At 34.1% G+C, this 12,343-nt stretch overlaps 3 protein-coding genes across 4 annotated transcripts; 1 reads left to right on the top strand and 2 right to left on the bottom strand.

The window, feature by feature from the left end:
- Window positions 1–2,751: 2,751 nt before the first annotated feature.
- LOC18014987 (COMPASS-like H3K4 histone methylase component WDR5B) lies at window positions 2,752–4,558 on the top strand. 2 transcript variants are annotated; one of them, XM_006396430.2, is made up of 2 exons: window positions 2,752–3,486; window positions 4,162–4,558. In XM_006396430.2, the coding sequence occupies exons 1-2, from the start codon at window positions 2,776–2,778 to the stop codon at window positions 4,450–4,452; spliced, it is 1,002 nt and encodes a 333-aa protein (XP_006396493.2). In that variant the 5' UTR covers window positions 2,752–2,775; the 3' UTR covers window positions 4,453–4,558. The 2 variants fall into 2 exon arrangements, with proteins under 2 accessions (XP_006396493.2, XP_024010528.1); XM_024154760.1 differs by having other exon boundaries at window positions 4,165–4,558.
- A 56-nt stretch (window positions 4,559–4,614) lies between these two features.
- LOC18015000 (probable RNA 3'-terminal phosphate cyclase-like protein) lies at window positions 4,615–6,185 on the bottom strand. Its single transcript, XM_024154761.1, has 6 exons — window positions 5,981–6,185; window positions 5,757–5,906; window positions 5,528–5,664; window positions 5,260–5,435; window positions 4,940–5,157; window positions 4,615–4,823 (listed from the first exon to the last, which is right to left on the bottom strand). Exons 1-6 carry the CDS (start codon window positions 6,183–6,185, stop codon window positions 4,615–4,617), a joined length of 1,095 nt encoding a protein of 364 aa, XP_024010529.1.
- A 1,734-nt stretch (window positions 6,186–7,919) lies between these two features.
- Window positions 7,920–10,870, bottom strand: LOC18015001 (F-box protein SKIP17). The gene is made up of 12 exons (XM_024154155.1): window positions 10,520–10,870; window positions 9,946–10,121; window positions 9,717–9,782; window positions 9,491–9,601; window positions 9,226–9,315; window positions 8,963–9,067; window positions 8,729–8,823; window positions 8,538–8,641; window positions 8,380–8,444; window positions 8,217–8,292; window positions 8,066–8,128; window positions 7,920–7,961 (listed from the first exon to the last, which is right to left on the bottom strand). Exons 1-12 carry the CDS (start codon window positions 10,868–10,870, stop codon window positions 7,920–7,922), a joined length of 1,344 nt encoding a protein of 447 aa, XP_024009923.1.
- Between the last annotated feature and the right edge of the window lie 1,473 nt (window positions 10,871–12,343).

Consider the following 12,343-nt stretch of genomic DNA (forward strand, 5'->3'; position numbering starts at 1 on the left):
CTTGGTCGTGCGAAATACATGGTTATTCAAGGTGAACCAGAATCATGCATAATGAAATATAAATGGGAAATTATTGATTAAATTTAAACAAAACTAGACCAATCAGGGTTTTAAAATTATATTTTTCATGTTAATTCTTGTGGAATCGTTGAACAGAAAGTGTGATTTCACTAAAGACTGTTATTGGTAAAATCTTGCAATCATGCTAATTTAGGAATATTAGTAATGAGACTTTTGTTACAACATTTTTTTTAAACGGATCAAGGTATTTATGTGGTTGATTTTAGGATTAGATAATGGAATGTAGGAGGGTCTTGAAATGGACATTTGCATATGGATACTACCTTGCTCATCATGAACATGCAAAGACACAACTTTTTCGAGTATTTGCAAGGGGAAGCTCGAGCTGGTTTAGAGAGGCTTCATCATTGTGCAGAGATGTAGTTGGAACAGTTTGTCTCTGGAACTAATGAACCATCCAAAAGTTTCAATGATTTCATTTGACTAAAGTAACCAAACCTACTTCGAAAACACGTGAAAGCTTTGGAGAATGGTCTTGCTGATGTGGAACACAATGAGAGCACAAATCAACAACAGACTCTAGATCTTCCTTCAAATGACAAAGGTTGACAAGGGTCTAAGAAAGATCCAAGTGGTAAGTGAGAGATCTTTCAGCTTCAGATTTATATTATTGGTGCAAAAAACCGTATGGTTTATTGCAAGTGGTATTTTCCAAATTAAGGATCATACCAAGTATTCGGTTTACAATTCGGAGGGACATGTGAAAAATTGTAAGGTTATAGTATTGAGAAGCTATTGGTTAAGATAAATAAAAAATATATTTTCCCCCCTAAAAAAACCTATAGCATCACTCTACTAATTAAAAGATTTTTACTTCTTTCAACGCCTTCAAGAAAAAATAATCTCATTATGTAAATATCAATAACAGAGTACATTGGTAAAGTTTCAAAAACCAAAAAATAGTCAAGATAATACCAGTAGGTACCTTACATAACGATCAAAGGGAAAGTGAGTAACTCCTATGAGAAAGTCATCTCATTAAGTATAATTGTTTAAGAATCTAATATTTTCTAAGAAAATAATTGGAAGAATATATGTCTCGAATAATAAATAATTTATTATGTGAAGATTATTCTTTCAACGAAATATAAGAAGTGAATACAGTTCTAATTTTTATGATTAAAAAGTAAAACATGTTTTAATTGTTTGATTTATATATAATTTTGGGATTATTTTTAGGCAATAAAGAATAACAACTTTAAGAATGACTTCGTTTCAGCTTCCAAACTATATTTCATCTTCGTTTTAAGAGGAGAGTTCACATTAGAATACTCGGATAATATGTGTCTATGTTATCTTTGTGCTTCACTCCACAAGATTTTTTAAAACTTATCGTTTATACAAAGATAGTCAAGCCTATAAAAGATGTGAAAAATATAGAAAACTTCCAAACTTCCAAAAATAAATAGTAGAAAAAAATACGAAGAAGGAATAAAACTAAAATAAGAAGAAAAACACAAAGAAAAAGTCTGTTTATTTAATATTTTATGTAGAAGAATTAGAAATTGGAAAATACAGACTATATAAAGAACAATAGGAAGAAAAAAAATCGAAAGAACAAGACGAAAACAAATTGAAAGAAAAGATGATGTTCCCGCCCGCGCAACGCGATTTTGAGTAAGTCTTTCGAATAAATTAACGATTTTGAATAAGTATTTTCAATGAAACATTTCCGCCCGCACAAGGTGCGGGCTAAACACCTAGTTTTATAAATATTATGTGAAATTTTGATTTTTGTTTGTTAAACGTGATTATTGTTATACTCCCTCCGTTTCACAAAGAGTGTCGTTCTGACATTCTTCACACAAATTAAGAAATAAGATAAAATGTCTCTTATACCCTTATTAATTTGCAGAAAATGACTCTTGGAATCATATTTATAATTGATTTTCTGAATTTATTGAGGTTAAAAATGGTATTTTATGTTAAAAATTGCATTGGAATTCTAAAACGACATTTTTTTTGAAAAAAAAAAAGTGTCAGAATGAAACTCTTTGTGAAACGGATGGAGTATAATTTATGAAAACCACATCATGATGACTTGATTGACTTTTAAAATCATGGAAATTTTACAAAGGCAAATTGATCTCAGTTTTTTTGTTTAGAAGAGTGATTATTCTATAAGCTCAACAGCTCAGAATAAGAATTAAGAAAATAACTCTATAACCCCCTAGGCCTCTACAATTCAGAAACAAAAATACAAACCCTGACATTCATGTTGACTTTTCAGAAGAAACCTATAACTTGTGATTCATTACGGTCTTTGACCAAAAAAAGGTGAAGAGAGTGATTTAAACAATTCGGTTTCAATATCATTCGGTTTTCAAGCTCTTAAACCAAAACCAAACTGTCAATCATCCGAGAAGATATATGTGCACATTGTTAATGTTAACTTTGTATTTGTTTTGAACTGAGACAGTCCCCAACTGAATAAACCGAACTATGCTAAAACATTATTATATTCAATTGAAACTTACATAAAAAAAAAAAACAAACTTAATTCAATCAAAATCCAAAAAACCAATAAAACTCCAATAAATCCGAACTGGACCGAACCAAATGCTTTAGTAATTCCAAACCGAACCGAAGGGTAAAACTGTAGTTTAACAAATGGTCATGGTCAACAGCACGTATATGTGTACTCTTCTTCACCTTAATCGGAACGAATATCGCTTAATCCGACCGACGACGGCGATGCCAAGCGGAGGTAACGGAGTCGGTAACGGTGCCGTTAACGCAAGTTCCTCGGGTAACGTAGGCACAAGCGGGAATGTTCCGATGTATAAGCCATACCGTCACCTGAAAACCCTAGAAGGTCACACGGCGGCGATCTCTTGCGTGAAATTCTCCAACGACGGGAATCTTCTCGCTTCCGCTTCCGTCGATAAGACTATGATCCTCTGGTCGGCGACGAATTACTCTCTTATTCATCGATACGAAGGTCACGCCGGTGGTATCTCCGATCTAGCTTGGTCCTCTGATTCGCACTACACTTGTTCCGCTTCCGATGATTGCACGCTTCGAATCTGGGACGCTCGATCTCCGTACGATTCCCTCAAGGTGCTTAGAGGCCACACCAATTTCGTCTTCTGCGTCAATTTCAATCCTCCCTCGAATCTTATCGTGTCCGGTTCGTTCGACGAGACGATTCGGATCTGGGAGGTGAAAACGGGCAAGTGCGTCCGTCTGATTAAAGCTCACTCGATGCCGGTTACGAGCGTGCATTTCAATCGGGATGGATCGTTGATTGTTTCGGGGAGTCACGATGGTTCTTGCAAAATCTGGGATGCTAAAGAAGGAGCTTGCTTGAAGACTCTTATTGATGATAAATCTCCTGCTGTTTCCTTTGCCAAATTCTCGCCTAATGGGAAATTCATCCTCGTTGCCACTCTTGACAGTACTCTCGTAAGTTTCAACAAAATCAATTCCCAAATATTTTACATTGAAGAATGTCGAATTTGGTTTCGAATGATCGCATTGTGTGTTTGAATTAGGGACATGAACAAGAAAGTAAAAGACTCAAACTTTTAATGTTCTTGCTTGCTTAACCTGTGATCAAAGATGGATATGAACTGAATAACGTAGAGTATCGGTTTTAAGTGATCACTTAAGTTCTGAATTCGCATGATTTGGAATCAATCTTTTATGATTTTAGTCTTTGATTGGTTCTTGCATTAGTCTTCTCTGTTTTATCCTTGGTTCTTGCATTAGTCTTCTCTGTTTGATCCTTCGTTCTTGCATTAGTCTTCTCTGTTCTCCACTCGTATCGTGTTTCAATTGGGACATGAACAGGAAAGTAAAGATTCAAACTTTAAATCTTCTTGCTTGCTTGCTTAACCTGTGATCAAAGCTGGATATGAATTGAAGAATGAAGAGTATCTGTTTTGAATGATCACTTAGGTTACGTTAGAATTAATCTGGTATGCTTTAGTCTTTGATGAGTTCTTGGTTTAGTCTTCTCTGTTTGATCCTTAAGAACATTTATGGTACAGAACAATATATTTTTGAATCTGAGAGTAGTGGACTCTCACTTTTAAACTAATGATTTTCATCTTTTTGGTTTGGATAAAAACCACACAGAAGCTGTCGAACTATGCGACGGGGAAGTTTCTGAAAGTGTACACAGGACATACAAACAAAGTGTTCTGTATCACATCGGCCTTCTCTGTAACGAACGGGAAGTACATTGTGAGCGGATCAGAAGACAATTGTGTGTATCTATGGGATCTTCAGCATAGAACTATACTGCAGAGACTTGAAGGCCACACAGACGCAGTGATCTCTGTGAGTTGCCATCCGGTTCAGAACGCGATAGCTTCATCGGGAAATCATTTAGATAAAACCATCAGGATTTGGAAACAGGATGCTTGAGAAACTGCTTACGCATTTTGAATGTCTTACTAAAATTCATCATGTACTTGATAAAAAGAAAGTTAAAAAAATTGATGTCTAAAAAATAGTAATTAGTCCTGCTTCAGACAAAACTGTAAAACTGATTGTGTTAAACACAAAGACGACAACAGTTGTGAGAAATCAAGACAACTTTCTGGCGAGGTTTATCAAACCGCTTCCAAGGCAAGTGAGAATGACGGTTCCTGTCAATGGATCAGGTTTGATCTCAAAAGTAACTCCCAAAAACTCCTTTAAATTCCTTAACGTCTCCACTCCATAAGGAGATAACGTTCCCACTCGAACCTTTGACACGTCTTTTTGGCATAACGCACATAGTGTAAACAACAATCCTTGTAAAAAAAAAAAAACAGAGAATCAAGAAGAATACACACTTAAAAGTCTTTCACTTTCAAAACGGTCGATCGATTTTGGTGTTTATGGTAAATAATCTATAGGATTTCAAAACGCACCTGGTGTGTTGAATCAACAACTCCGCCTTTTTCAATCTCTTGAAGAAGCCATGAAGCTACATCAACTCCTGTGTCTTGTGGTGGTTTTCTCTCTTGCTTCTCTACATCGAGCTCTCCTGTTTCATCTCTTCTTCCACAAGACACTGTTGTATCTGCAGAGATGTAACATCCTGAAGTTGTTTCTGCAACCAATGATATTCCGTATCCAGGTGATCTGCAATCAAGTGTTTTTCATCAAGACGTTAAGCTCTTATCAAATATCAAGTAAACCTGTTCCGATCTGCCTTTTTCTTTGTTTTGAAGCTGAGGTTCTTACTTTCCAGCGAGAGGGCCAGCTTTGTGATCTTGGGAAATGTGAACATCAGGCAAGAGGTTGTTAAAGATACCACGAGCTGTGAATCTCATGGAATGTTCAAAGTCAGTAGAAACTCTTGCAGAGAAAGTCACACCTCGTATCTTCTTCACCATTCCTTCCTCAAGCCATTGGACCGCCTGAATGCATGCAGCGATATATAACAGATAAGAAATATTTATCCCCATGCACGAAGCTTTTGCAGTGAGGAAGATATGAAGGAAGTACATACAGTTAGGGTCTGAACATTTGGAACAGTTAAGAGAACTTGTCCACCTCCATCTGGAGCTACTCCAAAACGCTTTAAGATATTCAAGGTAGTGGAACGGATTGTGTCAACGCTTAGGTCCTTAGGATCATTTGTAATTCCTGCAAAAGTAATTAAATAAGAGGAAGACAGGAGGTTTTTTGCAAGATGAACAAGCATTAATTATCTGAATTGTAGAAAACAAGTCGATCACCTTTAAGCCTAATGGAAAGGGGTTCCTTTCCAAATAAACCTAACAAAAGCAATGGCTCCAGATAATAGCCAATGGATCGAGTCAGGGCACAGTTGTGAACCAAGTTCTTCCTTCCCATTACTATTCCAGGTTCGTATATCACTTGAGTCCCTGCAAAAGAAATAGATATTGATTGCACCATATTCTTCTTGATCAACTTCCAAAGAATTCAACTGGTTACTTACCGGTCAAGTTAGTCTTAATGTGGGAGTCATCGAAGATAGTGTCGAGGAGGCCGAGAAGCGATCTCTCGTGAAGACGGAGGCCAGCAATCATGTCGTCGGCACGAATCTCATCAATGATGATTGGCGTCGAAGAAAGGGTCGCGAGAAGCATCCTCTCCCTAAAGCTTTGGCTTCCCTTCATCCGCTTGTACTTCGGTTTCTCCATTTTCATATCTCTCTCTCTCTCTCTCTAATCTCTCTTTCTCTCTCCTTCTCAGCCGTTTTTCTTAAACCCTAAATCTTACTAAGACCAGCGACAATCTTTTATTTTTGTTTTGTTTTTATATATTCTATTTTGTATGGAAAAATATATTTTTGGCATGACATGTATATTTCAAAATTAGTAATTCTAGCTATCTAAATTTTAAATTCTGATCTATTTCATTAAAAAAATAATTTCAGATACATTTTGTTCTTTATATTTCTAGTTTTATATTTTATTAAAATATGTTTTAACACTTAAATTATCCATTTTGTAAGTAATATGCACTATGTTTTTGTAATAATTAGTGATGATTTAGAGGTTTTGTTTGTTATCAAATAAGTGATGTTCTATATAAAATTAATTATTTATATTATTTTATTGGTTAAATTACGTTGAAATGAATAATAAATGAAGTTTTAGTAGTATAGGAAAAAGCGATGAGCGAGAAAATTGTTTACTGGTATTTTGGCTTTGGTGTATCAATCCTTCGTCTCATAGAAAATTAAACACCATCTGCAAGCTTCTTCTTCAAGGAACGGATTATAAATTGTTTCTACCACAAAGTATGCGGTTGCAATATATTTTGTTTCTACCACAAAATTAATTTAAAGAAAGCACACTAATGATATATCAAAATGTTTTCCAATTAACCAAGCACAAAAAATTATTATACAAAATTTTATCCACAATATGTAAATCATGCATACTTAATCACCAATTAAAAAAAAAAGAAGTGATTTCCCTCTTGCTTACTTGATCGAGACGCAATTAATTTATTTGAAATCAGCACCAACGTCCAAGTGACTTTGGTTCAAGTGCGGAGCAAACTGCATGGGATGTAATTAGGGTTTGGGGTGGAGGAGGAGCTACTGAAGGGAGAACTCAAATTTCCCTAATTAGATTCTTACCTTTTTTCGAATCCATTCTTCTTCACCAAGCAAAATGTCCTCTATCTATATACTGTATAAGAGGAGCTTACTCTTAATTACCGCAGTAAGACTCCACCTCTATCTATATACTGTATAAGACTCCTTAATTCTCCCTTAAAGTTAGGGTTTGCAGAATGTCCTTAGTTAGGGTTTTTGGTTAGTCTATTAATTATGGACTTTTCATGGCTATATTCTTGTTTGACCATTTCAATATGGTTAGTTTTGCAAAAGACCCAAAAAAAAAAAACAAGACCTAGCTACCAATTAAAAAAAAAACAACTCCTAAAGGAACTTAAGAATAACTCTCTTTTTAAAAAAGAAGAAGAACGTAATAAAATCATTATTTGAAATCTAACAGGTAGAATCAATGAAAGAAGAGCAAAAATATGCAACATAAAAAAAAAAAGCAACATCCAAGTTATGTCCGACGAACGTCGTCACAGTTGTCCGTTGCTTCAGACAAGAGAAAGCCATTGGGCACTTCAATTTTACAAACGCAACCATTCAGCTTTCAACTAACAATTTCGAAAAATTATTATTATAAAAAAAAAGCATAAGTAACAAAATGAACCTTGATAATGATGATTGATTATCTTGATGTTTCTACAAATGTGACATCTGATCTTTTCTCTTTCAGCAGCATTAGAAGATTTCTACATCACACACAAAACAAACAACAACAATGGCAAATGAGTCACTAATACCGAGCCCATGTGATATAATAATTGGAATAGTAAAAAAAGAATCAGAAATTAAAACAGTTTCGTTACTTTGGTATGGAAGTTCTGCTGCCTTTACCCGATACGTCCTATTGAAGAAAACAAAGGAAGGTGTTGTGTGACTTGTGAGTAAAGTCACTCATTAAGCAGGCAAATTTGCACTATTTCAACGTTTTTATATATCAAAACTTACAATGTGCCGAAGGAATCTGAAGTCACCGGTTATAAGTGAAATCAAAAGCTGCATAATGTATTCCTGGATATATCGAGATATATGATGCTTAAGAATTTTGGAATGAGATGAAAAGAAACTGAATTAACTTGTGAAGTTTTTTATACTTTACGTTTTTTAGAGAAGGGCAATTGCGCAGTATCAGAGTCTTGAGTGGCCTATTTTCTCTGCCGCTATTTCCCAGGTCGCTACAAACCATCAAGATAAGAGAGTTACTAATTAACAAACACTCAAAGATATCGTCATTCATTAATGTTTGCTCAGATAAGACAAACCTCAAAAACTGACCGCTGATTCCAGGCGTTCCAGACAGATTCATGTAGTTAAGTTTAGGAAAACCCTGCAGATTAGCATTTCAATTTTTCTTTGTTATTCTGAGTTGGGTTTGTAAAAGAAAACTGATGGTACCAAATGAAGAGAAGAAGAAAAATACCAGAGCAAGATCTCTGGCTGCTTCTTCCATTAGATTAAAACCTAGGAGCGTTAGCGAAGTTAAGTTGGGACAAGCGGTAACTAATGCTTTAAATGACGATACGCCTGTAACATGCACAGTAATTAAGCAAAGATTACGTAAGAACCAAGGAGGAATCAAAGAGGAAAAGTTTTAAGTGGAAAACAATTTACCTATTACAGCCAGTTTCGACAGGTACAACCTCATCACCTTATCATGGTTTACATTGGGCGACTTTGATAACTGTTGTAGCATGGGTTTCTTGTCACTTTGAAGCATGGGATAAGGCAGATAGTGAGAGAACAACCAATAAGGAATGAGCAGAGTTTAAAGTCAAGACAGACAACATAGCAAATCAAAGAAGATGGAGACTCAAGTTACAATAATGAATGTGTCAAACAACTTACATATTGACCATCTTCAGTTCAGTGAGATTTGGACAGACTGACATCACAATTTCTAGAAGCTTGGTGTACGTGCAATCGAGACGGTAAAAGTGTAACCTTCTCAGCCTAGTAGTTTAATGGAGAAGAGGATAATACCAATCAGAAGATCAAATATAATATATACAGACGCTAAATCTGGACAAATCAGATTGAAAATACAGGTTTTGGTATATAAATATATCACTTGTATTATTAGTATAATAAACTTGTAAACAATTAAATACCTAGGCAAACAAGATCTTGTAAACAAAGGTATATGTTGACTAGAGAGTTGACTAGAGAGTTGACTAGAGAGATCACCAAGTTTAGAGGATCTGCATGTATAAAAGAAACCGTAAGATATGATTACGTAGACCAAGTTCAAAAACCAAAAGCAAAAAAAAATAATATATATATATATATATATATATATATATATATATATATATATATATAAACAAAGCAAAGAAGATGGAGACTCAAATTACAATGAATATGTCAACAACTTACGAATCAACAATCTTGAGATCAGTGAGATTCGGACAGGCTGACAACAGATTGCATATGAACATAATGTACATGCCATCGAGACAGTAAAATTGTAAGCTTCTCAAGAGATCCCTAGTAGTTTGAATGGAGAGGAAGATAATACCAATCAGAAGATAAATTACTAAATCTGGACAAGTAAGATTGATACGACAGGTTTTGATAAAAAAACTTGTAAACAATAAAATACCCAGGCAATACTAATCTTGTAAGGCGAGGTATAACTTGACTAGCGACACTACCGAGTTTAAGTGATCTGCATGTATATAAGAAGCAGTAAGAGATGATTACGTAGACCAAATTCAAAAAAAAAAAAAAAAGAACCGGAAGAGATTCTTTGTCCATCTCGCTGAATCCCACAAGCATATCTACAACTACAAGGACCAATAAGCAGATTCGATTACTTGATGATATCTCACCTGAGTTCTTTTCCAGCACGACGGATCATGGTAAACACAATTTCATCCTTAAAGCTTTTGATATCCATGCTCAAATCAATGTGAGAGTAACATAAAGGATCCATAGAGTAATTGCCGAACATGCTGCAGCATCCTGCAGCTTGCACCAGAGCCTTGGTATCAAGCATGGAAAAGACCTGATTATAAATTATTGAAGACACAATATGTGAGAGATTATCACTCAAGAAAACATGTCCACAAAAATCACAGATCGTTAATAAGACAGAAGAAAGGATTTGATTATGAGATATCACTTGTTAAAAAATACAGCCTCAAGTTTCCCTTAGAGCTATCCCAAAAAGGAACACAGATCGTTAATAACAAAGGTTTCTCGATTTCTTACCGAGCATATCCATAAACCTCCTAAGTAACAAAAGAAAAAAAGCCCTAAAACATTGTGTCTAAATAGTAGTAACTAATCCTCAATAGCTTAAACAAACGTAATTGCATGATTCTAAAGTCTAGAGAGAAGACATTCCATTTAAAAAAAATGCAGAAAAACAGGATCTATGTCTTAAAGCAACCTCTAGATTACCTTAATGGTGAGTTCATAAGGGAGGGGCCACGATTTGGAATTGTAGAGGGTGGCTCGCTTCCGGGAAAAGCGATTGATTGATTCATGAAGAAGAGAGGTAAGTTTGCGAGTATGATCAATGAGACGATCCTGAACGGAGTCGTCACAGGAAGCAGAGGAGATAACTCGACCAAGGGCTTGATCAAAGGAGCAGCCAATGGAGGTCGAAGGCGAGTCAGGCAACAAGAGTAAGGAGGAGATAGTCGAGTCGAAGTTGCTTTGGTTGAAATCAGGAGCAACAGATTGGGAATTAGGGTTTTGGATGGAGGATGTAACATCATAGCAAGGTCGCTTAGGGTATGGAGTATTCATTGGGACAGCAACGTTACAAGTGTTTTATTTGGTTTTGGAGCTTATATATTTTCTCGCGTTTTAGAGCATTTTTAATGCTATGGGTTTCTTGGTAATTTTTTTATTATTAAATTTGGGAAAGAAAAAAAAAGAAAAAGAGAGAAATTGGTGGGAAAAAAGGAAAAAAGAGAAAGGAAAAAAAAAATTTCTCACCAGTAAAAAACTAACATATACTATTAAGAACCGTATCTTAAAGTTTTTAAACAAGATACGTTTCTTAACAAAAATTTCTACTTTGATTAAATTTAATATTTGGAAAATTTGCTTTTATAGTGCCAATTCAATTAACATTTGTCCCTTTAATATTTTCTATTTTTTGTTACTTTTTGACATAATTATTTTTATAAATCAGTTATGTGGCAGTTATAATAAGAAATAAATTCGAAACTATTTTTAATTTTTTTTTAAAATACCTAAAATAGAAATAAAAATATATTCGTATATCATTTAAGAATTTTTTTTTAAAAAAAATTGTTCTACGCATGGTAAAATGAATGTTTTATCTTCTACATCCACGTAGAATCTCATTTCTATAGTTCTTTATATATTTTACCAGCATATAGAATTCGTTTTCTATAGTTCTTTTTATATTCTACCGATTGGTAGAAAATGTATTCTATATATTATCTATTTTTTACATTATAATAAATTACATGTTCTACTGGATAGACTATATTACATGTTGGTACAATACAACTTCTATTTATTATACCAAGTTCTACGTTATTGTAGAACAGTTTTTCTACATATGATTTTCATTCTACATTAATGTAGAATACAAATTCTACCAAAATCTGAGAAAATCTAAGAAAATTAGTTAACTCCCAGAATTTAAATATTTTTCGAAATTTTTTTAATTTGTTTTTTTTATTTGCATGTTTTTTTTAGCTGTCATCATTCTCTTACTCATTTTTCCCATTGATTTAGCAGGTTTTCTCTAAATTTACCAAACAACACAGCATCAGCGTTAAGATAAGATATCACCAGTTATGTATAACTCTATGTTAACAATTATTCTTTCATTAGAGCCGTGCCTCATGTATTATGAGTTAGGCATTAGCCTAAAGCCACCAAAATTGAAAAAAAATTAGGGCCACAATTTTATTAACTAGTTCATGTATATAGTTAATGAGGTAAATATTTTTGGATTATTTCTTTGAGATAAGCCCATATACTGTACTAGTATTATCATTGATATTTATTTTTATGCATATTCATAAATAACAAAGGAAAGTAAAAAAAATTAATTAAAAACTTGAGACATACATAATTAAAAAAAAATCCCACATCGATATCTTAATGAGGAGGCTTATAATTTTTCTTCAATACAAGTAGCAACATCAATTAAAATTTTTTTGAGCATAAAAACCAACGTTCAAACAAAGTTTGGGTTTAACCGGATCTATAGGTTTAACCATCGATTTGCAAAATTTT

The sequence above is a fragment of the Eutrema salsugineum genome, unplaced genomic scaffold (assembly GCF_000478725.1).
Source record: "Eutrema salsugineum unplaced genomic scaffold, Eutsalg1_0 scaffold_3, whole genome shotgun sequence".
NCBI lineage: Eukaryota > Viridiplantae > Streptophyta > Magnoliopsida > Brassicales > Brassicaceae > Eutrema > Eutrema salsugineum.

What these genes read in the sequence shown, in the direction of transcription:
- LOC18014987 (XM_006396430.2), top strand. Translation starts at nt 2,776, where the DNA reads ATGCCAAGCGGAGGTAACGGAGTCGGTAACGGTGCCGTTAACGCAAGT. An exon ending in CCACTCTTGACAGTACTCTC is followed by an intron (nt 3,487 to 4,161) that starts GTAAGTTTCAAC and finishes AAAACCACACAG; the next exon opens with AAGCTGTCGAACTATGCGAC.
- LOC18015000 (XM_024154761.1), bottom strand. Translation starts at nt 6,185, where the DNA reads ATGGAGAAACCGAAGTACAAGCGGATGAAGGGAAGCCAAAGCTTTAGG. An exon ending in CATTAAGACTAACTTGACCG is followed by an intron (nt 5,907 to 5,980) that starts GTAAGTAACCAG and finishes TTTCTTTTGCAG; the next exon opens with GGACTCAAGTGATATACGAA. An exon ending in CAAATGTTCAGACCCTAACT is followed by an intron (nt 5,436 to 5,527) that starts GTATGTACTTCC and finishes GCATGCATTCAG; the next exon opens with GCGGTCCAATGGCTTGAGGA.
- LOC18015001 (XM_024154155.1), bottom strand. Translation starts at nt 10,870, where the DNA reads ATGAATACTCCATACCCTAAGCGACCTTGCTATGATGTTACATCCTCC. An exon ending in CAGCCAGAGATCTTGCTCTG is followed by an intron (nt 8,445 to 8,537) that starts GTATTTTTCTTC and finishes GCTAATCTGCAG; the next exon opens with GGTTTTCCTAAACTTAACTA. An exon ending in TCAGATTCCTTCGGCACATT is followed by an intron (nt 7,962 to 8,065) that starts GTAAGTTTTGAT and finishes TTTCTTCAATAG; the next exon opens with GACGTATCGGGTAAAGGCAG.